The sequence below is a fragment of the Festucalex cinctus genome, chromosome 1, assembly GCF_051991245.1.
Source record: "Festucalex cinctus isolate MCC-2025b chromosome 1, RoL_Fcin_1.0, whole genome shotgun sequence".
Lineage (NCBI taxonomy): Eukaryota > Metazoa > Chordata > Actinopteri > Syngnathiformes > Syngnathidae > Festucalex > Festucalex cinctus.
The window spans coordinates 51,668,498-51,694,756 of NC_135411.1; the positions used below are offsets into that span (position 1 = coordinate 51,668,498).

At 40.3% G+C, this 26,259-nt stretch overlaps 1 protein-coding gene across 13 annotated transcripts in view; it reads right to left on the reverse strand.

Moving 5' to 3' along the window:
* cacna1aa (calcium channel, voltage-dependent, P/Q type, alpha 1A subunit, a) overlaps window positions 1–25,859 on the reverse strand; it is a 96,811-nt gene extending 70,952 nt beyond the window's left edge. For all 13 annotated transcript variants that reach the window (XM_077540891.1, XM_077540863.1, XM_077540899.1 and 10 more), the window contains exons 1-3: window positions 24,042–25,859; window positions 1,029–1,134; window positions 800–939 (exon numbers count right to left, since the gene is read on the reverse strand). In XM_077540891.1, coding sequence (XP_077397017.1) covers window positions 800–939; window positions 1,029–1,134; window positions 24,042–24,397 — 602 coding nt within the window. In that variant the 5' untranslated portion in view covers window positions 24,398–25,859. The remainder of the gene's footprint in view (window positions 1–799; window positions 940–1,028; window positions 1,135–24,041) is intronic.
* Window positions 25,860–26,259: the final 400 nt, after the last annotated feature.

Sequence of the window (26,259 nt, forward strand, 5' to 3'; positions counted from 1 at the left end):
GTGGTCAATTTAACACTCAAGGTAGTGTTATTCAGGTTACACCCAACATCCACCGCAACACTCAAGGAAATTTACTCTGACAGTGTTAAAATAACACCGCTCACTGCATATTTAATTGAACACGAGGAATTTAACACTGACCGATTTGCTGTGTGGTCTTCGTAACAAAATGTGTGTCCTATTTGCTTGAGTGATGTCGTGGAGGGTTATACGAAATGTAAAGGTTGCCTTCATTACCTTAATTTGCCCCCCATTCCACACGGTAACAAGCACAGTTTTGAAAAGTGTGATACTAGCAAGTTCCAATACGGGTGCTTCAAATTCCTCCCCCATTCCAAAACCAAGCATATTAAACATAAGATAATAGAAAAGACACCAGACTGTAAGCCATTGGGATGTATGTCAAATCCTAAATCATTCCAAACCATATGTCTGTTGGCTTGTATGTGCTTTGAGTCCTGCTTGTTTTGCTTCCTGCAACCCTCCTTCACCTGTGCTTCTCTCGTCTCCGGTGTCTGTTCGCTCTGAGCCCCCTTCCCCCACACTCACTCTGCGTGCACTATATTGTTGTGGCATTTGTTCACTACCCAGGCTGCCGGCTGCCTGTGGATCTGCTCTGTGATCTGACTGCTGCCTTGCTCAGGATGGAGCCATTCATTAGAGGAAAGGGCACACACGCACACAACACACTGTAAAAGACATGACAGCTGAGCCTGACCTCATGTTTTGTATCGTTGTGCACATAATGTATGTTTGATCTATTTAGGTATTCGATAATATGAATTTGCTTATCACTTACCCTGTGAGCACCACCACAAAGTCCATGACATTCCACCCATTCCTCAGGTACGAGTTCTTGTGGAAGGCAAACCCCAGAGCCAGGATCTTTATACCAGATTCAAAACAGAAGATCCCAATGAAATACATCTCAGTGGCATCCTGAGGACAGAGAGAACACACCAGCCAGGTTAAGGAAAGAAGACAGGACTGTGAAATTGAAAAACACATCATTTGCGTCTCTGCCTTACCAGGCGTTCAGACAGTGGCGTCTTGTCACCGTCAGGCAAATGTTGTTCCAGGGCAAGGACAATGCAGTTGGCAATGATAGTGGCGAGAATCATCCACTCAAATGGAGTGAGGGAAGTGAGTTAAGGAAACACAAAACTGCCCAACCAACAAATCCAAACAAACTGATAATAGAAATTATTTGGGATACTCTGATTTCACTGATTCATCAGGCATGAATTGCATTCATTGACATTTGCAAGTTGCAACACACATTACATTACAACACATGCACGCAACTCACAAATGCATACTGGCGCACCAGCATGCCCATGCACTGAGTGAGATTCATTTTGACATCACCATTTGGCTCTTTATACACAACGTCTTAAGGCTAGTCCGGGAGAGAGACCGATCGAGAGCGATGGTGAAATAAGAAGAAGGACATCTAATTGTGTTTGTCATGATCACTTTCAAGCACACACGCTCGCTCACGCTGTTGACACTGCTGCTTTAGCTGTGGGTGAGAAGAATGCTTTGCCTGACACAATATCGCAATAAAAGTCCATGGGCCACAAGCCACAACAATAGGTACCTAACCTACTGTCTTGTAAATAAACTATGATCTGATGAGATCCAGCTCAAGAGTGGTGGTGAAAATATGAAATGATTTTGATGGAACTCAAACTGCCATTGACTGGCAACCAGTCCAGGGGTTTCTTGCCCAAAGTCAGATGGGACATGATCAATCTCACACGTGACTCGGTCACTATGAACGGGATGATGAAGCAAAGTAGACTAAAATAGAGACAGTTCTCAGCATGATCCAGTGCAGTTCGGCACCACAGCTAATTACATCAATCCATCCATCCAATTTCTTGACCGCTTATTCCTCACAAGGGTCGCGGGGGCTGCTGGCGCCTATCTCAGCTGGCTCTGGGCAGTAGGCGGGGGACATCCTGGACTGGTTGCCAGCCAATCGCAGGGCACACAGAGACAAACAATCATCCACACCCACAAGCGCACCTAGGGACAATTTGGAGCAATTAACCTGCCATGCATGTCTTTGGAATGTGGGAGGAGACTGGAGTACCCGGAGAAGACCCACGCGGGCACGGGGAGAACATGCAAACTCCACTCGGGAAGGCCGGAACCTGGGTTTCGAACCGGAGTCCTCAGAACTGGGAGGCGGACGTGCTAACCACTCGACCACCTAGCTAATTGTAATCAGACATATTATTAAAAAAAAAAAAAAAAAAAGTACTGGTACTTTCATTCAATTTGTAAAGACTTTTTATACATCTCTTGCATTTCATATTTGCTCTGGCCAATGTTACAAAACTGTGAAATAGTTTTTCTCTTCTGTTCATCTTTTCTTCAACTCTTTCCTATGTGCTAACCTCTATTTGAAGCAGCTATTCCCATGATAGGTTATAAAAGCATATGTGCGTATATGCATACATGATACATGTCTGCACCTGAATGTGTTTGCGTTTATGTGTATAGGCACGTTATTAGGGCTGGGTATTGCCGGCAACCTCACGATACGATACGTATCACGATACAGGGGTCACGATACGATACGTATCGTGATACATATGTATCCCAATACATGATCTTCAAGGCGATACTTATCCCGATATTTTACTTCATTTACTTGCATTTTATAACAGTCATATGTATACCTAAAGGATATGTTTATTATGCTCGATGACAAAAATGTTTTTTTGTTAGTAGCTCTTCTGGTTTACCACCAAGCGGCATGCCTGGTCTAAATGTGTACGCACTGCAGAGCAAGGAGCAACTTTCACAGACACACTGGGAAAATTTATTAATAGGCATGAGCCGATATGAGCAAAAATATCAAAGTATTAAAATTACAGCTCTAAAATGTGCTTATTTGAAATATTTGGGGAAATAAACACAGCATTTTTTTTCATATAACACATTCTATTTTGTTTTTAAACAAAATATAGGAAAATTGGTACATTAAGACACGTGCCATGTTAAGTTTATAAGTAAATAAATGTTGATATTCTTCCTCTACTTTAACTTTTCTTAGCAAGATACAGTGTCCAATCACTGGTGAGCTATTTTTGCATTAATTGAAGGCAATTAACTTCAAAGACGCTGCTGGTTTTTCTTTTTTAGGTACAATGCAAGCTGCAAAGGAAAACGTTAACTGCCGATTTAAAGTTAACGAGCAATATCGATTCTGACGCCTGCATATCGATACGTGTATTGTAATGAGGCTCGCAACGATATATTGCCGTATCGATTTTTTGAGCACACCCCTACACGTTATATACTGTACATGTGCGTTTTCCCTCCAGTTCTGATTGAAGAGAAAAACAAGAAGGCACTCCTGGTGTTAATAGTCTGGTCCGAGCTTCTAATGCGTTTGACGGCCCTAAACAGGGCGCGCATCACTGGGACTCTCAGGGCTCCACCCAATTAGCTGGACTGGCCTGCAGCAAATGCATGCAAGTGCAAGTGTCGTGTTGTAATGTGTGCATGTGTATGTGTGTGAGTTTGTGGCAGTTGTAGTTGACTAAAGCGGTGAAACCATTGAGTATGTTCTCCATCTTTATCCTGTTAAGAGTGTGCACAAAAACACACATGTGCATATATAGACACGCAAAATCCTGCACATGAATAAATGACTCTCACTTTGCCATAAACCTTCAATAATGAATTGCTTCCTGCGCCTTTCTCACGGCTATATATAGCAGTGAATCAAAAGCAAGAGAAGAATTGAGAGGAAGACAGATGAGATGCTCGCTCTTTAAAGAGTTTTTGTCTTTCTCTTTTACTTCCTCACAGTGTTTCACTTCTGCGTGTGTTTGTGGATGCGTCTCCACTATAATGGAGACGGTAGGTCATAGAGATGTCTTGCCAAGAAGTGTTCCCTAAATGTTCCAGATGACGCAAGCAAGCACAATTTTTTCTTCTGAAATATTTTCCAATGTCATTTTGAGCCTCCTCTGCTTCAAAATCCCCAAACTACATCACTCCTATTTTTTCTCGTCTCTCCCTCTTTTTCCTTCCCGTCACTCTACCTTTCTCTGGCTGGGCTAGCTGAGCCCATCAATCATCTCTACCCCTATCATACCATCACCGACCAATATTAAAAAAAAGAAAGCGAGAGGGTAGGAAGAGATGCAGCGTCAGCAAATGCAGAGGCAGCCAGAAAGAGAGTAGGACCAAGTATTAAGTGGGGAAAACGTATGTAGAGAGCAAAATGAAAGAGAGAGAAAGAAAATGACCTGTGGGCACAGACGTGATTGAAAAGCGTGAGGGGGAATAAAAGAGGAAGAGAAGTGGTGTAGGGGGGAATCACAGCGAGGGTACGAAGAGTAAGAGACAAGAGCAAAAACAGCGCTCAGATGTGCGATAACGCAAGACAGAGAGGGGTGTGAGAGTATTGCGGTATTTTTTTTTTCCTCCTGAGCTGTGTGGAAAGTAGGTTAGTGGCAGAACACACACAAGGACGGTGAAAAGGGGAGGGGGGTTATTTGCAGGAGAGTGGGAGGGAAAAGATACATTATGCTGCATATGACATTGTGCTATCGTACTGTGTAATCACTGCATGATGCATTTTTACAAACACTTCGCACATTTTCACAACACCGCAATAGCATGTTACAAAAAGCGCATACAAGACACAAATGGAAATCATTTATTTTGTTGCCTACCAGTACAGCTTAGCAAAAAATAAATAAAATAAAATAAAAAATGTCACTGTATCATTCTTATAAAGATGTGCCCCAATATTTTTACCATTATAATGTATAAAGTGTAGTGTATTTAATTAGACAATGTTACATAAAAATGTGCTACAAATATTTCAGGAGGCGTGGACATTTTTTTCCCCCCATTTTCCAACTGTACTTTTAATATAGTAAAATTTTTCCTCCAATTTAGAATAAATTACTATCATCATCTTCAAATGGCATGTACGGGGAGTGGGAACATTTGCTATTTTTAAAAGGAAAATGTCAAAAATCATAGGGATACTTTCTAAAACAAAGGATGTCTTGAATAAAAAAATCATTATATACATTATATTGTTCATTATTATTACCATATTTGACCTATTGTGTGGAAATCTGCATATAAAACAAATACCGACCTTGTCTTTAAATTGCAAAAGCGTGCCATAAGAATTATTAATCGATCAAAATTTAGAGAACCAACACATTCACTATTTATTAAACTAAATATAATGAAATTTTATGACTTGGTTGATTTTAAAATAGCACAAATAATGTACAAAGTATATAATAATCTACTCTGCCACAGTATTCAGAAGCTATTTGAAATTAGACACAGTCCCTATGAGATAAGGGGTACAAGTGTCTATAAAAAACCTAAAACGAGAACAAATATTAAGCTATGGTGTGTTTCTGTAAGAGGTGTAAATTTGTGGAACAATTTTGGTAATGAGCTGAAAAGATGCAAGTCACTTGCTGAGTTTAAAAAAATGTTTAAAAGAAAAGTTCAAGAGCATTATTTAAGTCTGACATAAGCTAGTACAATTGTAGTGATGTAATTTATTTATTTATTTGTTTATTTATTTATTTTTTTCGATGTACTAGAATGAGTGTAATGAAAATTGTATATGTGAGTATGTGGAGGTATTATCGTTTATTTCTATTAATTTTATGTATATACGCTATATGAGCAGGATCATATATTTTCTTTTATTGAAATATAACCTATTGTATTATAAATGAAATAAGTTAAAAAAATATAATGAATAAGGGGTAGGACTAGATAAGTTTTCAACTTCTTCCTATACTCCCTTTTGAACGTGCAGATTATTATTGACTGATTTTATGTTTCTTTTATGTTAAAATTTTCTTTTCTGCTGTCTCTCTGTTTGTGTGTTTATGATGTATGTTCAATAAAATCAATCAATCAATCAATCAATCAATCAATCAATCAATCAATCAATCAATCAATCATTTTGTCAGTTTATGTGATATGAAAAGGTTGGAAACCATTGTATTATATTTGAAGATGGGTACTTCTTGCAAACTTGATACATCATACAATCTACGTATTCTAACGTCCCAAACCAGCCCCCTAGATCTTTGGCTGACCAAGTGCTCACCCTGGATCCTGCTCAGAGGTGTGCTATACCTGTTATATACAATTCCTAGTATCCCCCAGTCCTTAATTGCTCGACTCTGTGAAACGTAATTGGGAGCAGCAGATTGGAACATCGATATTAGCTGATCAATGGGTGCAAATACTGTATGTAATCTCGTACACTATACCTCTATCTGTGCTAGCAAGGATCTACCGACGCCAATGACACTTGCAATAGGTGCAAACAATTACCAGCTAACCATACACATGCATTTTGTTCTTGTCCTGCTCTGAGCAGTTTCTGACGTCAGATCTTCGACACTTCATTTGGATCTTGAGTTTGAACCGTGCAGCGCACACTTTGGGCTAAACGTCAAGTAATGGCCTTGACTACACTGCTGGCGAGATGCTTCATTTTATTTAAGTGGAAACACGCTCTTCTCCTGGCACATAATAGCTGGCGTTGTGATGTTCAGAGCCATATTGAAATGGAAACAATTAGATTTTTACTTTTCAATGCCAGTGATGTCTTCAACAAGACATGGAGGTCCTTCAAGGAATACTTAGATAATGTTGTGCTCTCGCCAAATAGCGATGAGATGCCCCCCCCAACTCCTTTGTCTGTTTTTTTTTCTTCATTTTTTCTTATTATTGTTATTATGGCTTACTTAGTATATTTAACTCATTTGCCCCCAAAACATATAAATATGTTCTATTTTAAATATTACCATGTTTCCAAAGACATATTTATATGTTTTTAATTTTTTAATGTTTAATTTGTAATGTTATTTTTATGCTAGAGCAGTGGTTCCCACGTCCTGTCCTCAAGAGCCCGTATCCTTCCGTCAGCGCACCTGAATCTAATGATCAGCTCATCAGCAAGCTTTGCAGAAGCCTGATAACGATTCTGATCATGAATCAGGTGTGTTAGTGGAGAGAAACATGGAAAACAGGCTGGATAGCTGTGAGGACTGAACTTGGGCACATCTGTGCTATAGTACAGAAGGCTTTGATGCAGCTTCTGAACTGAAGAGAATGTTTGAAGCAATGGTAGTTATTATAAAAACGCCCAGGAAGTGGCAGCAGAGTATTAGAGATCAACCAGGGCCATGTTGCAAAAAGCTCTTTCCCCCACTGTTTTAAACAGATTTGTGAATAATGATGTCACTTAGCTATATTGTAATGATAATTTCTGCAAAATGTAAACAGATAGAAATATACTTTTTTTTTTCTTGATGAAAGAAGAGACTAATCTTTCTTTTGGTAGGTGGCATGTTTTAATAGCAATAGAACACAATATTCTATGGGCCTTGCAAAACCAGTCAAAATCCAGTAAAACAGTGAAGGGGGGTTGCTTCAGTGGACATGAATGAGTTAAGGTTAATAATATCTCTGGCTGAATTCATTTGTTTCCATTATGTGTTTGTGTGTGTTTAAGAATGAATGCCTGTTTGTTTCTATAATAGTTAATGGATAAGCTGGTTATCCTTATGTTCCTCAAGTTTATTTCGAGTTTCATACTCGACGGTGATGTGACCCTTATGGGTAATCTTTTGGTGTATTTGTTTATTTCTTCTCACCCGTTAAATGTTACAAAGCCTTGAATGTACGGTACTTTGACAACATCATTGATTTACACAAAAACAAAATGGGAACATCTTTCTTAGTGAAATTATGCCAAGGACAAATCGACATTGAGAAATCAAAATATGTTGGGAATACAAAATCTCATCATAACAATGGTTCTTTCTGACAGCTTGTTGGCATGTTGCATATACGGTTGTCACTAGGTTTTCATTGAAATGCCAGAGGCCCATTTCAATTGTAAATATGGTAAGTTACACAATATCCATCCATCCATCCATCCATCCATCATTCATTCCCAGCTGACTTTGGTCAAAGGACGGACTACACCCTGTACTGGTCGCCAGACAGTTATAGGGCACATACGGAGACAGAAAACAATTAACAATCCTCTTTACATAATTACTGAGTGGGAGATGAACCCACGCTGCATGCATGGAAGTACGGCGACTGAACCACTACATTGTTAGTGAACGCATATGCATGCAAATTGTACAGCTGGCAGTTTGACCTCTGATATTTTTTGTTTGCTCCTAATGCAGGGGATCTGCGTTGCGAAGTTCTCTTTGAAATTGAGGTCCATTCTTAAACAGTTATTTTGAAACTTTGACCTTCTTTTTCCGAAATCTTTCCTTGGATGACTTGAAGGTTGCTTTGAAACAATATTATTTAGCTTCCCCTTCATCTGCAGGTTTCTCAGAATGAACTGCAAGATTTTTTAGTCAAGAAATTCTGATACTGCGATTGGCTGGCAACCAGTCCAGGGTGTCCCCTGCCTACTGCCCAGAGCCAGCTGAGATAGGCGCCAGCAGCCCCCGCGACCCTTGTGAGGAATAAGCGGTCAAGAAAATGGATGGATGGATGGATGAAATTCTGATATTTGAAGCTATTTTACGCTCAAGTTGAAGTTCCCTCTACTTTGATGAGTAGCAGCCCGAGCAGCATTTTCAGTATGTTTAACAAATTCTATGCTGTCAAAAAATATAACACATACCCATACATAGAATTTTAAATTGTTATACTGTATAACTAAATGACGGCATGGTGTGCGAGTGGTTAGCACGTCCACCTCCCAGTTCTGAGGACTCCGGTTCGAGTCCAGGCTCGGACCTTCCTGGGTGGAGTTTGCATGTTCTCCCCGTGCCCGCGTGGGTCTTCTCCGGGTACTCCGGTCTCCTCCCACATTCCAAAGACATGCATGGCAGGTTAATTGGGCGCTCCGAATTGTCCCTAGGTGTGCTTGTGAGTGTGGATGGTTGTTCGTCTCTGTTTGCCCTGCGATTGGCTGGCAACCAGTCCAGGGTGTCCCCTGCCCACTGCCCAGAGTCAGCTGAGATTGGCATAGCACCCCCCGCAACCCTTGTGAGGAATAAGCGGTCAAGAAAATGGATGGATGGATGGATGGATGGATGTATATCTAAATGCTATTCAGGTTCCACAAGATCAGTATAAACCAGTAGGATGACTCAATGTTGGGCTCATTTGTGATGTTTCATTAGCACATGTAATTGAGTAACTTTGACCAATGAACTTTTAAAAGCAGTTGGCAAACATCATTTATGCATCTCTATGCTGCAGTTTCTGTTTATTTTTTTCCCCAATGAAAAACAGGAACATTGCTGAAAGGTGGCAATTCAATGGAATTCATTAATGACATTATATAGAGATGCCTTGTGCACCAATTGGTATTGATATGCACACACATTATCTTATATAACGTACTGTATTTCTGAAAGGATCTACCCTTCAATAACCTTGACAGTCCTGCCCCACTCTAACACCCCTCCTTCAAGCATCATTTGGCCAACCAAACACACATATTTATGTGTGCACGCACACACACGCACACCCCCACGCACATATATGTCCATGAAACACATGCACACACACCCCAACACATGCACAGATTATACTTCACTACACAACCCAACACTCGTCTGCCAATGGAGAGCGGACCAGCTGCTACCATTTGGGAAGGTGCCAGCCTTCATATTAAACAAAACAAGCGAGTGGCTTTTTTGTGCTCTTACACAAACTACCATGTCAATTTTTCTTGTTACATTTTACAACTTCCTTTATCATTTTGGCAAGACGGTGCTGAAATCATTTCATTTGGCTATCACTACTCCCACAGAAGAACTCATTTGATTACAAGAATGCAAACTTGTGAAATCATCCAAAATACATGATTGAATTGTTTTACTGCGTTTTTTCACTGCATTTTTTTCTGTCCACATGATGTTGCTTTTGTCATTTTTGCATCACCGCTCGAGATTAAGATCGATAGATAGATGTTGGCAGTGGAAGCCAGCAAGAAAATGGCTCTTCTGAGCAGAGGTATCCCTTCAAATTAGATCATATAATATATATTCATAGTAGTGCTGTCACTATCGAATATTTTTAGAATTGATTACTCTATCAGTTATTCAATCGATTAATCGACTAATTGGAATCATTTTAATTTTGCATTAAAGTGTATTACAAAAGCATTTTTTCCCTGATTGCTGTTGATTAATCGTGATTGGTGGTTATTTCATACTTCATATTCATATAAATTCAGGAAGCTTCAGGTTGCATACAACAATGCTCTGAGGCTCCCTTTTGAAGGTCCCTCGGTGGACAAGTGCCAGTCTACTGTTTGTGCAGAACAATGCAACTACATTGAAAGCTGTCATACGGAACTGTATATACATTTTTAATGAGACTCATGGACTCACAAAATAACATTTTAAATGTTCTTATCCGACTTGAGCAGAGTAGTGTGAGGTACACGTCTGCTCTGGAGGCGCTGGAGAGAGTGCGAGTATGGATTGTAATTGTCTTATGATATCTATTCTCTGATTGTCTCTTTTATGTGATTTTATGGACCTTCTTTGAGTCTGAAATAAAGTTTGATTGATTGATTGATTGATTGATTGATTGATTGATTGATTGATTGATTGACGGTGTTACTTTTCGGTCATTGTTTTCCAAAGCAAAAACAGATGTTTGCAAATGTCTGATCTTTATCAGAATATATGCAGTCTTCTTTTATGAAGAACTACAGAAATCAGTGAACAATTACTGTTGATATACTAAAATCAGAGGATTTGGACAATTTTTAATTGGAAAAAAATGACCCAAATGATAACTCGATTATTAACTGTTTGACCACCAAAAAAGTGTAATGACGTATGCTAAAATTCTAATGAATGCCGCCATAAACGTTAATTGACGTCAACTACTTTTTTTTTTTCTTTTTTTTTTTAATCAATGGGCAGTGCAACTTCTTGTGGAGTGCTGCCTGGTCAATGGAGTTGTGAAATCAAAAACACCGACTAACTATGGCCAGCAGATGGCAGCATTGTATATCTTTTCAATGGGCTCAAGGTGTATTAAATTACAATAAAACATGTCAAATCTGATTAAATAGAACGTTTTGAAGGATGACGTGAATGATCAAAGCCTTTGTCATGTTAAACCTAATTCACAGAGCGTCACTAAAAAAATATTAGTGTCAAAGTCACTGCTGTGCAGAAAATGTATCTTTTCACAAAAAGCTTGTTTTCTGCTTATCTTTTTCTATTTTCACTTATGTCACTCAAATGACCTATTTTCAAATGGTGATTCCTAAAGAACGGAATAAGGTAGAAACATACTTTTTTTTTTGTTCCTCGAGAAGGAATATTCCATTTACCTTGAAAGATGAGTGAAAATGCTCAAAATCGGCTGGCACTGTCGGGGTTGTTTTTTTTTTTTTTTTATATAACATTTGGCAGTCAAAGGGTTAAAATAGTTGTCGACTATTCATTAATCGATTCAATTTGGCAGCTCCAATTCATAGTCTAAAATATAGTCAAAGACAAATGAAAGCACACATTTTTCCCCTAAAAGGCAACAATGACGTAATGAGTTTACATTCCTAGCACACTGGCAGCATGTTTGACTGCATTGCTAAACAAATTGGTGAGCCTAAAGGCCAGTTTAGCCCGGCTTGTCCTCTCTCAGAAGGATTTAGCATCAATCAGTGTTTTAGTCCTTGCAGGCGCCCTCCCCTGCTCCTCCTGTATATTCTATACTGCAAATGTTGCGCCTGCCTCAGCCCTGCCACTGCCACCCCCTCCCCACACCCAAATACAGCTGAATTGCCACTTTTGCAAGATGCTGATGCTGGTATGTGTGTGAGCTGTGTGCAGAGTCTCGGTCGAGATTGTTTCTTTGCATATTTTTTAATGTGGTAATGGTAACTGACGGTGTGTGCTGATCTAGCCATTTTCTCTTGACAGTCCGTATGCGCGTCATGGTGTATGTGTGTGCCAGCACAGCGTGCGTGCTGGCAGGAAGAAAGCACATTTTTGACTAGTCGCAGCCATAGCACGTGACTAAAGAACACAAGCATGAGAAAATCAATCCATCACACACTATCTGCCTCTATTTTTTCCTCTCCTCACGTATCCCAATCCCCAAAATAGCTCCGTCCCACGTCACTAACCACCCTCCATCCGCAAAAACACCGACTGCAGTCTACACACCCTTGTTCAAATGCCAGACTTTTCGGATGGAAAAAAAACAAGAGCCAATAAATCACTTGAAAAGTTTTTCTCCATATCAATGTGATCTATAACCTGTACAACACTAAGGAAAAAAGAAAACAACATCACACAGACATATGAATAAGGTGGGTGATTGAGTTCACGTGAACGAAACAGCCAATGTGTTGCAGTTATGCCAACGGGCCTCTTCGCATTCTTCCTGACAACGTTTATTTTTGTCTTTTCATCAATTTTGGAGGAACGTCCAGTTCTTGGTAATGTCACTGTTGCACTTGATGATGACGGTCTTCATTGTGTTCTATGGGATATTTAATGGATTGGAAATAAGTGATTAAGGAAATGGATGGATGGATGGATGGATGGATGGATGGATGGATGGATGGATGGATGGATGGATGGATGGATGGATGGATGGATGGATGGATGGATGGACAGATGGATGTAAATTCCATTCCTGACTGATATCTTTGAACAATGATATCCCTCTGATACTGTGGAATCTCAATGCAGACCATGCAGAGCTTTTACTGTAAGATGTGACTGCAAAAACGTCAGGAAAATCCTGTTAGATCAGCTAAACTTTATTTGGGGTTAATCAGGGTTACTTGAAATGATTTGTGCTGACTCCCATTTAAAAAAAAAATTGAATGCCATTGGCAATTCTGATCAGCCACCAAAAGGGTGTGCACACTTATGTAAAAATATTATCTCACTTGTTAATTTTGACTTCCCCTCTCTCAAACATTCAATTTAGTTTTAAATGTGTTGTATGAGTTTTAATCGTGATCCTATTCTTTATCACAACAACCTGACATTTGAAGAATGTGTATGTATGAGTCGACTTTCTTTATCTTCTTCGTGTGTGGGGGTCTGCGTGTGTGTGTGAAAAAATGGTTACTTTTCAGGAGACCCCAAATACGATATGTTTGTGTCACATTGTATCCTCAAAGACAGCAAGCCAGTTGCAACACCAAGAGTATATAGTTTTTTGGGGAAAGGAAAATAAGCAAGAAATTTAACAAATTGTGACTTTACAGTTGTTAATATTGATTGCAGTGATTGACAATCAAATTGTCAATCAAATTAATCAACAACTATTTCAATAATAGAGTAATACTTTATTTATTGAAATAGTTATTGATTAATTTGATTGACTAGTTGTCACTTAAACATGACAGCTCTCAAGTCACAATTTGTTGACCCCCCCCCCCCCCCCCCCCCCCCCCCCACCACCACCGCCGATTGTTTAACTTTTGTTAAAAATTGTCTGCCTTTCAAGAGGAATTATTCTGATTTCTACGGTCCTGATGAAAGCAGACTGATCATCTTCTTCTGTATGTGATCAAAACAAGACATTTGCAAGCATTTGCTTTTACATTGGAAAACAATGACCGAGCCAGTAACTGATTTCATTTCAAAAAGGTTGGTGAGTGCAAGATCAATCCCTCTAACAGCAATAATTTGCTTGTAATATACTTTCACACAAAAGTAAATTTTAGTATCCATCCATCCATCCATTTTCTTGACCGCTTATTCCTCACAAGGGTCGCGGGGGGTGCTGGCGCCTATCTCAGCTGGCTCTGGGCAGTAGGCGGGGGACACCCTGAACTGGTTGCCAGCCAATCGCAGGGCACACAGAGACGAACAACCATCCACACTCACACGCACACCTTGGGACAATTCGGAGCGCCCAATTAACCTTCCATGCATGTCTTTGGAATGTGGGAGGAGACCGGAGTACCCGGAGAAGACCCACGCGGGCACGGGGAGAACATGCAAACTCCACCCAGGAATGGCCGAAGCCTGGACTCGAACTGGAGTCCTCAGACCACGTGACAACAGAGTTCGAAATCTGTCAGCATCCACCTCAATCATATTAAAATAAGTCTCGTTACACCACCGTGGATAAGCATGACGTCAACCTCCACCACTCCACCTCTTCCCTCCCCCAAGAAACTGTGGCGTTTTCGCCTCAAACACTCCACACTGAAGGGAAGATCCAAGCTAATAGGTGCTGTTCGAGTTAAAAGGTTTGGGCTCGTTGAACTCATCTGGGCATTGGTGGAGCATGCATGATGTAGAAAAAAGCTTTCGAATTACTGTACCTTTTTGAACTGCACAAGGCACCTTTAACAAGGCTTGCGCCTGCATGATAATCCATAAGTGCCAGTTTTTATGCTGAGCGTTTGTGCTCTGTCTATGGATATTGAGCACATCTTTACTAGGGATGGAACGATAACGGCAATATCATGATATTGCGATATTAAAACTGCCACAATATATCGTCGTCGTCATGTCACGTCATGTCATGATATTAAAAGCAGCACATCTGTTAAAAAAAAAAAGTAAGGCTGATTTGTGCAGTTCTAGCACCCTCTGGTGGCCAGTTTTTTAGTGCAGTTTAATTTTCACAAGCCATGTTTTGGCCCTTCTATGTTTAAAATCCACGCTAATGGTCAGATGAAAGGGAACGTAATATGCTTGTGAAACGAGTCAATATGTGGAGGGACTCAATGTGTGCTTGCAGTAGCAAGCCTCAATATTAAGTGTTAGAGTTTGTAGGTTGTTTATATGCATTGCAGTAATGTACAAAAGCACAATATTGTGTGATTTTTTTTTTTTGTATGAGCTAATTTTTTTTTTTTTTTTACAATATTGTGACCTTTTTTTTTTTTAGATTTTTTAATTATTATTATTATTTTAAGAAAGGACACACATACACACGGCTCATCATATATTTTCTAAAATCTGTGAAATTAAAAATAACATTTCTGTACACCACATTCAATCTGTAATATTTGAGATTCAATGAGATACTTTGTGTGTGAGCTCCGGTGCCTGAAGGAACTTAGGCTATGGATCAATTCACACAATTATTACCAGACAGTCAAAAGCTATGAGTTAGGCATATTGAACCTTGAGGGCAAACACACATGCATGCACAAAGTAATGCACACACCAAACCAAACACGACTCACAGCTGTGAGGATCAAAACACCTCCACAATGCTTAAATTAGCATCATAAAAAGCGAAAGCAGCGCTTTAGAGGAAGGACAAGATGTAGTGGCGAGGAGAGTGAGCGGGACAGCGGTGATGGAGGGAGGGGGTGGGGGGGAAATGACGGATCAGGTTAAAGCAAGAGAGAAAAGGTGCAGGTAGACAGTGGTGAGAGGTGACGATAAAGCCTCGGGTCCTATCAATCAGAGATGGAGGGGTGACAAAAGGAGCAGAGGGTTTAAAAGTGTGTTTGTGTAGAGCTGTCTAGTAGGGATGAGCTCATCATAAAGACAAAACGTGATTTAACAATTACAGCAAACTCAGCTCCCATTCAGGATTTAGCACGTTTGATGGTGGTCATACAATGTGTTCTGTAATACTGGAACACTGGGAGATATCATCACATTTCTACATAAAATTGCCAACTCAATCAACTGTATTTGGAATATTTCTTTGCAAAGTACAGAATATAGTGGAAACACTTTTTCAAGCAATATTTATAATACTTTTATGTACCCATAAGCAGAAGTTTAGCATTCAAAAAACATTTTCCATTGTTGCGGTTTTGGCTTATCACATCAGGGACAATAAGTCACTCGTATGATTTGTTTGGCATAATTTCTTTGCATTGAATATTAGAACTCCACAGGCCCATATGTAAATCTTCATGGCATCATTAAATAGTCTAAATTGAGAATTTATAGTCTTCTGGTAGTTATTGGACAGTGAGCATTAAAGATAAAAGAACCAGGAGAAGTTCGGACAGGACTTTTCACAAGCATTTTTAATAATTTGTTACCAATAATAAAACACTTTAAAGACAACCATTAACATCTCACGCTCATTCCTCGTTGACAAGAAAGAGCAGATGGGGAAAAAAAGCTGCTCTTTCTTGTCAATCATCACAAACAGATTTGACTCAAATGCATATCAGTAAAAAAAGAAAAGAAAAAAAAAGTAGTAGTAGATATCCAACACAACCGCGACATGCCGTTAACCAGTTAAGTAGCTATCTGCCTATGCCTACACCCTTAAAATGCATCTTCTATTCGGAAACTAGTAAGCCATTTTAGAGCGCCATGAGGGGAGGAGCAAGCCTGATGTGACAGCAAGCATGCAGACATGGCTTCGTACTAGCATGGCCGCTTTGAGCCTCGCTGTGGCGACCCGGTGGGCTATGTGCCAGCCACTACCGGCTTGAAGACACATTTTTACATACTTGGCCATTCAGATTTGGCAGTGTTGTTAACAATACTTTCTCTGTGTTTAATTTTAATCCAAAGTGAAATGTGACCAGCTTTAAGGCATTCCAGTGGTGAAGTTACACTACATTTATGTTTACTGCCGGAGTGTTTGAAAGTTCACTGCATTGTTTCATGATTTAGAAGCAGAAAGACAGTTTGACGCACTACTTCTTGATCAATTCTTACAACTCTACAGCCCCTTTGACTCTGTATTTTTTTTCTCCAATGTCTGTTGCATCTCTCTTCATGAGCAGCAGTTTCAGAGACACAACAGAAACAGAAAATCATCTCCCTATTTCTCTTTTCAGTCCACAAAATATTTGGTATCTGCATGAATTCATGGACAACACGATATAATTTTTAATGGACTTAGCACTATGGTTTGGTTGCATTATATTACTGTTTTCTTTATTACCTCCATAAAATGTGATATTGCAAAAAGGTTTTTTTTGTTTTCATAAATGGTGGTGTTTTGGTTAGTTTGATAACAGGCTGACACATACACTCGATAACTAAAGACATCAGAAGCCAAATGCAAGAGCCCTGAATGAAGAGTGGTGTCGGGTGACATCGAACTGGAATACTACATGTATTCAGATGTTATGGTGCTGCGGTCATTTCAGGACAAACACTTTCATTTGTTCAAAGTCAAATTATTTTTTAAACATAACAAAAGAACATACACATACATGACCGTGACCAACCATCAAATTCCATCCATCCTTTCACCCATTTCTTTTTCCATCTATATTCCCTCTTTGTACATCAATTGATCATACATCATTTATCCATACCTTTAAATTGTCCTCATCTCTAGCTATCCTTCAATGCACCCACTACACATACACTGCATCCATCTCCACATCCATCGAAGCAGCAAACTTGACAAATAAGGTTTGGCTACTAAAAGTCCTGTAATCTTTAAGATGCTACAGTGTGAGAACTTGAGGAATTTGAGTTTGAGAACAGCCACTACAAGCTATAACCAACTTTGAAACAAATGAAAAAGCACCTACATACCGAGAAGCATATAACCTCACACACAAAGTGAAGGGATGTTTATTCTGTGTAGTTACCACCAACTGACACTTGCAAGCTGCAGGAAAATAAATAAATAAATAAATAAATAAATAAATAAATAAATAAATAAATAAATAAATAAATAAATAAATAATTTAGATTCTGCAGTAAACACAGATCACGGACTCCACGTCCACCCAAAAACAAGCAGCCCCCACTCTCTGTCTCTTATTTATGTCGTGACTGTAATTCATCGGTCAACCCTTCCAATCAATTTTCTAGTTATCGTTGGACAGTGCAACCAAAAATCTAAGTTAGCTGTGGTGCAAAGCAATTGAGATTGTGAGATTTATGAAATTATCAAATAAACCCCTTTTTCTACACTTGAACATTTGTACGGGGATCATAGTTGCTACGGAGGACTTGAGCGCATTGACTTCCTCTCTATTTACAATGAGGGGCACTTAAATGTAAATGGATGGCGCACTCAGCACCATATGGTTTACAGTACATGCACATGTATATATGTATGAAGTGTGTCTATGTAGCTACATTCATAATATGTATTGAACTATCACTTAATAAAGCTTGCACCAAAGAAACTTAATTGGACAAAAGAAATACAAGGGATGAATATGTGAATTGACACAAATAATAGCATTGTCACATAGTAACACCACTGTATGACACCACATATGCATTTCGACAAGGTCAAAGAGTCATTTTGGGTCAGATGAGGGTGGAATTTCATTTCCAAGGTCCTATGGATGACCTATTTAGTTACAGCAAGCGACCAACTGTGTGTGACATCATAAATGACACAAACTGTAGTCGCCCATTCGTTAGGCTGGGACATAAATACATGAATAGCTAATGTAGCTCGGCATAAACCAAGACATAAACTGATCTTAAAAAAAAAAAAAAAAAAAAAAAAAAAAAAAGCACCTTTTACTACAGCAGCCAATCTTTTTTTGTGTAGGAGTCTGTGTGGCATATATTGTATTATATGCTTGTATGTATGTATTGTATAAATGTATTAATTTTTTTTTATCCAAAAGTGTTAGCCAAATGTTCTACGTGGTTATATTATCTTTTTTCCCCTTAAAATAATATTAAATTACATCCTTAAAGTATGTCAATTGTAATTAAACAGCCATAAAAACGTCTGTCTAAATGGGGACATGAGCACATTATTTATGTGCCACTCCCTTGTGTCTAAAGTCAGTTCACAAATAAATAAAGGCCCTCAATGAGTCCACAGAGACAAATGCATCTCGGTGCATCAAGACATTATTTTCCTTCACACAGAACGGCTCACTTCTGAATCATCACAAACAACAGATTGTCCAGACAGATTGTAAATGACACTTGAAATAAAACAGACATTATTATTTTTTATTCAAAAGAGCTGTGCTGATTTTATTTCAAAGCACTTTACTATTATAGTCCATGGAACCATCACTTTATAGAGTATGTGCACGATAACTGGCATATGTTTTAAGGCAGAAGACACCACTTCAAGGGCTTTGAAGCCACTTTAATTCTTTGACCGCCAAAAACGTTTAATGACGTATGCTAAAATCCTAATGAATGCCGCCATAAACGTTAATTGACGTTTACTAAGGTTTTCTCTCTCTCTCTCTCTCTCTCTCTCTCTCTCTCTCTCTCTCTCTCTCTCTCTCTCTCTCTCTCTCTCTCTCTCTCTCTCTCTCTCAATGGGCAGTGCAACGTCTTGTGCAGCACTGCCTGCTCAATGGGTTGTGGAATCAAAAACACCTACTAACTATGGCCAGCAGATGGCAGCATTGTATCTTTTGTCAATGGGCTCACGGTATATGAAATTACAATGAAACACGAGTGATATGATGAAATTGAACATTTCAGGGATGACATGAATGATCAAAGCCTTTGTCACATTAAACCAAATTCACAGAGTGTCAATAAACAAACTAATAATCTAAACTAAAATATCTAAGTCACTGTCGTGCAAAAAAATTATCTTTTCAATGTCACTCAAATGACCTATTTTCAAATGGTGACTACTAAAGAATGAAATAATTAATTAATTAATAATAATTTTTTATGTTTATGTAGTCGTAGCGCACAATATTTTGTTTGCCTTGAAAGATGAGTGAAAATGCTCAAAATCGGCTGGCACTGTTGGGATTGTTTTTTGTTTTTTTTGATAATGTTTGGCAGTCAAAGAGTTAAATATTTAGCTTTTCCAGTATTTTCTATGACGATAGAATAATGTACACAATTTACTAGTAACGCTAGAGTACAGTGCATAGTCTGCAGTTACCTGAGATACTCTCATAATTGATAAATAATCATCACCAATTTCCTCTTTCTAATGCTATCAAGATTAACTTTCCACCTTAACTCAACTTGAAGTAATCTACAACCAGTTGTATATTCCAGGGTATGCTGTATGCGAGGCCCACCATCCTCTGCCTCAAAATTGCTGGTACCCCCTACCTTCGCTGATTAGATTGGCTGAATGAGGACTAATAAAACAATTGGAGGTAGAGTAGGGCGGGTCATGCCAAAGTAAATAATCCTCCAAATGGTGTCCTGAGTCGTAATGGCAGCCTGGTGTTTTAGCTCAACGGAAGCTTTTTGCAATCTTACGCGGTATGGATTCAGTCACTGGGGTGGGCGCCGCTCGTTACATACTAACATACGTGATCTAGTTTCGTTTTATACTTGTAGTAGCTTGGATGGTAGTTGATTTTAAAGTAAGTTAAAACACGAAAATCATGACAAATACTTAAGGGGACATTCAGTGACCTCTCGCGCCATCTAGTGGTCAAAGAATAGCATTAGAAGCAAGCAGCAAACAAGAGCAGCTAGCGGGAGTTAGTTGGAACCATAGGCTGGAGTGGCTAACAAGAGCGGCTAGCGGGAGGAGCTACTAAAAAAAAAAAAAAAAAGCTAGTAAACGCTTGCAAGGGCAAAGCAGAAAGTGACAAACAATGGGCCCAAATCACGGGAGTTAGTGATGACCACCTGCAGGCCCCAGCTTTGAAAGGTAAGCTGTGGTCGAACCCATTCGACACTCAATGCAATACTAACCTACCTAACCGGTGAGACAGTGAGACTACAGCTATGTAATATAATTAGTGATTACTAGACCTATGATTATATATATATATATATATATATATATATATATATATATATATATATATATATATATATATATATATATATATATATATATATATATATATATATATATATATATATATATATATATATATATATATACGTTTATGCACCACAAAATATTTTTTGCATACTATTGACATAAACAGTCGGTTTTTAAAATGAATTAATTACTAGTTCACCACTAGATGGCACTAGAGATCACTGACTGTCCCTTTAAGATTCGGCCTAAAACTATAATCAAATAAACAAGTCGTCCAACAATATACGACCATATTGGTCATTTACCATGCACCAAGATGCAATCAAGTGTTATATATTGTAGTTTTTCAACCCCTTTCGCTCATGTAATTAGCGAAAGAAAAGAAAAAAGAAAAATAAATAGTAAAGGGAATTGAACCTGGGTCATCTGGTCTGAAGACAAACGGCTATCTTACTGACCTAATAGGCCTGTAATTATTTTAGTGTTTTTTAGTGTTGACATGAATGTTAATTCATCGTCACCGCGACTAATGGTTGGGGTTATTATTAGGCTTTCAGTAAGGTTGTACACATTACGTCTTTACATGGGACACTAATGATTGTGGTTAGTAGAAGGCTCAGTGAGGTTTGTAGTATGGTTGACGTTACATAACACATAGTGAACATATAAACATATATAACAATTATTGGCCAGTTAGCTCAGTTGGATAGACACTCGTCTTCCTACCACACTATCCGGGTTTGAGTCCCAGTAACTACACTTATGGTTCACGTTACTATTTTTTCTCTATTTACACGGTCGATGGAGGTCGGTAAACTTCAATATGTAACACTTGGCCGTAATTTGGCACATTTCAAAACGACCTATGTGATCTTAATTGGAGGACTGTCTCCAATATAGAGGTCTAATAGAGACCATCCATCCATCCATCCATCCATTTTCTTGACCGCTTATTCCTCACAAGGGTCGCGGGGGCTGCTGGCGCCTATCTCAGCTGGCTCTGGGCAGTAGGCGGGGGACACCCTGGACTGGTTGCCAGCCAATCGCAGGGCACACAGAGACGAACAACCATCCACACTCACAAGCACACCTAGGGACAATTCGGAGCGCCCAATTAACCTGCCATGCATGTCTTCGGAATGTGGGAGGAGACCGGAGTACCCGGAGAAGACCCACGCGGGCACGGGGAGAACATGCAAACTCCACCCAGGAAGGTCCGAGCCTGGACTCGAACCGGAGACCTCAGAACTGGGAAGCGGACGTGCTAACCACTCGACTACCGTGCCGCCTAATAGAGACCATTATTTTTTATTATTTTTGTTCGTTGTTTTCTCAATATTTTTCAACATTATTTTTATTATACTGTATATTTGTCTCATGCATTTTACATTAATTCAGATTGCTTGTGTCCCCACTAGTAATAACTACAAACTGCCCTTAAGTCGTGATAGTGTGGGCAAGTGCAAATGGATTCTTACATGTCACATTTCTAAAACAGGTCAATTTTCTGGACTACTTAAAAATAAAAAATTAAAAAATTAAAAATAGTAAAAATTTAGAGCATGCCCACTTCTCAAGGGACCACTCCAGGTACACCACTGTCGACAACAAACCAAATAGTGGAAGATCAAGATGATTAATTGTAATATCTTCAGAAAACATCTTGTGACCTTTGTTGTGTTTTTCTGTTCTCTAATAGCAGTCCCATTAAAGGTACACAAGGACCAAGAACTAACGATAATAATGGACGAACCATGGCCGATCCTCTTCCAAGTCGTGTGACAAGCTGTATATTTTTTCATTATACTTTTTGGACTTTCATCTGCATAATACTTCATGGATAATGCACCATGGTGGAAGATTTAGTTCTTATAGAAAAGGTTATAACTTGGCTTCCTTCATCTTTGGTTAACAGCAAGTACAGCAATTTTTCTGGAAATTGTAGTTAAACTATGAGCTTCCAATAATAAAGACAGGGCAATGAATACCGATTTTAAAGCAACACAAGTCCAGGTCCGTCCGAAGTCCGTTTAAACATTATTGTAAAGGTCAGCACTTATTTTGTCCTCTTCTTTTCATATTTTTGGGTAACATGTTTGCCTTTCAAACAGCGAGTAAATTACTATTCATATAATTAACCAACTTGACACCGTCTCTTGTCTCTGTCATGAATTTTAATGGCCCTGTCCAATTGAAAACATTCAATAGAAATTTGGTAACCAACACTGCACAATGAATTGCTTTCACAGTAACATATGAACCTGGACAAGTGAATTTGAATGTCAGCAACATGTAAACTAAATCCAAGTTATACAACCTCAGCCTCCTTGTGAACAGCTCCATCGTTGAGTAAATAGACTCTGAGTCATAAGCATAAGTAGCTCCTGGATTTCATTAAAGCAGCCCAATTAGTGTGTGTAGTTATGTCACAGCTCAAGCATTGGCAGCGATCAATACAATCATTACTCCAATTTCCACTCATGTCATTAACACTCGCAAAGCACAAAGTTTAATTTACACGGATTCAGCTGAACATCACTCACACAACTTGTAAATGGAGAAATCTCTTTCTGTTCATTTGCACAGAATGGTGCAATGTGCCGATTTCTGAAAGATGAAATTGCATACACACATGCAAACATAGAGGGAAATGAAGACACATTCAAGCAGATTTGAGTCTTTTTTTAGTCTTACAAATAACAAGAAGAAAACATACACACACACACACACGCACACACTGCGACAACACATGGTCTGTATACAATTCAAAAGATGGTCATGCCTTCAAGCTCACACACGGCATAACTAGAAAGACACCTGCAGAATTGTAATATGGAAGCTTGCGTCATCCACACGCAAACATGCTCGCTTCTCATTGCTCTCATGGGGACAACTGATTTTTGGAACCCAAAGAACGAGATGTTCCTATGACCGTCGATGTGTTCAGACCTCAGTCCCCGTAAAGCGCTGAATACAGGTATACTACTTGCACATACACCCACACACTGAAGCTTGGAATCACCCATGCCACCATTCCCCTCCTCTCCCACTTCTTTCTGCTTATCTATACTTGCTGACATCAGCAGCCAGCAGCGCCCCCTAGATAGCACCCACACCCCTCCTATCTGCATCAAAACACAATTACACATACACACGCACACACACAGAGTCCATTCTGGGATCATATATCAGGCTCCCACGTGATGTGACGTGGAATTACTAACAGAAGTGATTGATGCCGATCAACAGCTATAAAAAGGGGGCTGCAGTATCTGCCGCCACCTTTTCATTAAGCGTAAATTACAAGTCCAGCCTCAGTCACGTGGACAGGCATTCTTGTGAGACCTCGGTCATGATGAACCTACCTGCTCTTCAAGCGGGATGGTACTTACAACAATGCAGGTAAAGGATATGGCCATTCGGTGATCTTTTTGGCGTATTTTCTCACAAAGTTGTCTTCACTGAAAATAAACAAGGAGCGGTTGACAGTGAAGCAGTTCTGGCGGACTGGTATGGGGTTGTACAGGGCCATAGTCCGGGCCCTCTGCGCCATGGATTGCTTGTACATTCTCTGGGTTCCTGGCCCTCCGGGTGGACCGTGGCCCAGCCCATGCCCATGGGCATGCCCATGTCCGTGCCCATGTCCATGCCCATGACCGTGTGCATGTCCGTGTGGTCCTCCTTGCCTGGCTCCACCACGACCACCTGGGCCCCCTCCACCAGGCCCTCCACCGTACCTGGCTGGTCCCTCGTCTCCAAACCGTGCCATTCTCTGGAAACCAGAAGCAGCCAATCTTGACGAAGCAGCGGAGAAGGAGACCGGTGCTCAGATGCACAGCCACACATTACATCCCATCTGGATCAGAACATCTCATATGTTCAAATGGGTCAAGGTTCTGCAGCTTCTGGTCTAAGCAACCCGGGGGCCCACGAAGAGACCACCTTCCCTGTCCGTCTCTGCCAGGGGCCAACCGCAGGTGCGAGAGAATCAAATGTTTGGTCTTTTGGCTCACACTGAAGGGCGTCTCAAGTCCTACAGTCGTCTTGGATCCGTCCAAACCCTGAGGACGACCCCCCACCGCCTGCTCATGGGGACTTATTCAACACGAACCATGGCTCGTCATGCCTGCTGCATCAGAACGCTCCACAGGCGCCACAAGATTTTGTTCTTCACTGTCATGACAACATGTCATGACAATACAGACGCCTCTAAAACGACACGGGCCTAATAAATCACATTCACGGCATGTAATGGTAAAAAACAACTCAAACGTTTCGTGGTCAGATGGCGCAATTCTTCATCCCTGAAACCACCGTGTTCACTTAAAAAACATTGCAAATCAAATGCTACCATTATTTAATTATTTCTAAAACATCCGCAATATTTGGTCGTGTTGCGATAACGTGGCAGTGTGGCACTGCTAATTGTACCTTAACGTGGAGGATCTGACAAGCCTCGAACGCGAGAGAGGAAAAAACAATGTCATTGGTTTAAAAATACAAAACGCCGTGCAAAAAGGGAAAGGCGGAGAATCCCATGTTGCTCTAAAATGTCCATGCCGTCGTCGTGGAGATGAGAGCGGCGAACAGCATCCTCCTCCCTGCTTGCAACACCTGCCGAGCCATCCGCGGACGGAGAGGACACGGCGTCAAAGACACGCGTGGGACGGCCTCTTCCCCGCCGTCTTACACCCTTCCATGGATAGAGTCTCTCACCGTGTCCCGATGAAGTCGAACCTCCTTCTTCTTGGACCGCTTGGATGTCCTGCTACAGCATCCTCTCGCTCTCATTGGAGAGTATGGAGGAGGTGGCGGGGGTGGTGGTGGCTTCCTCCACCAGCAGCCCCAAGGGGAGGAGAAGGAGAGGGACGCAGGAATGGAGGGATGGATGGAGACAGGAATGAAAGAAATAATTGAAGCGGTGCATGTGTCTAAAAATCTATGCAGTCACACAGCTGACGTATGCGCCGTACTTGGAGCGCTGGAGCCGCACATGACGCAAGCATCCACTTGCACACGTATACGCCATTTGCAGCCGACTTCAATATTGCTCTAACCAAGCCCTGATTCACGTCAGCCACAATAAGGACGAAAATGCCATCACTATTGATCTCCCTCTTTGAAAATGTATTCCAAAATTCACGTGAATGCGCATAGAAATTGCCAAATGCATGCGCAGAGGAAAGGGGTGTTGGTTATATGCGGCACGTACACGTGCGCACCTGCAACGTCGCCAGAACTACGTGCGCGCGCGCGCGCGCATGCGAGTCGTGTGTTTGTTCGAGATGGAAGGAGGAGAAGGAGGGAGGCTATTCTTAGTAACAGACATTTGGAAATTAATGGAGGAGGAGAGCGCTCTATACTCTACCCCCCACCCTCCCCAAGTTGGCCACCTTTCCTCCCCTCCCCTCACTTAGAAATAGTGGCGTCTGCAAGGTGTGACCATTATTACATGCACAGCTCATGCACACAGCGGCGCCCCCAACGTGTTGAACGCCCAAGAATTCTAGTACAATTCCATTTTCTTTTATTTTTATCCTTATTAAGATCATGGGTGTGCTGGAGCCCAACCCAGCTGACTTTGGCTGAGAGTTGAGGTACACCTGGAGACAAACATCCATTCCCACTCAC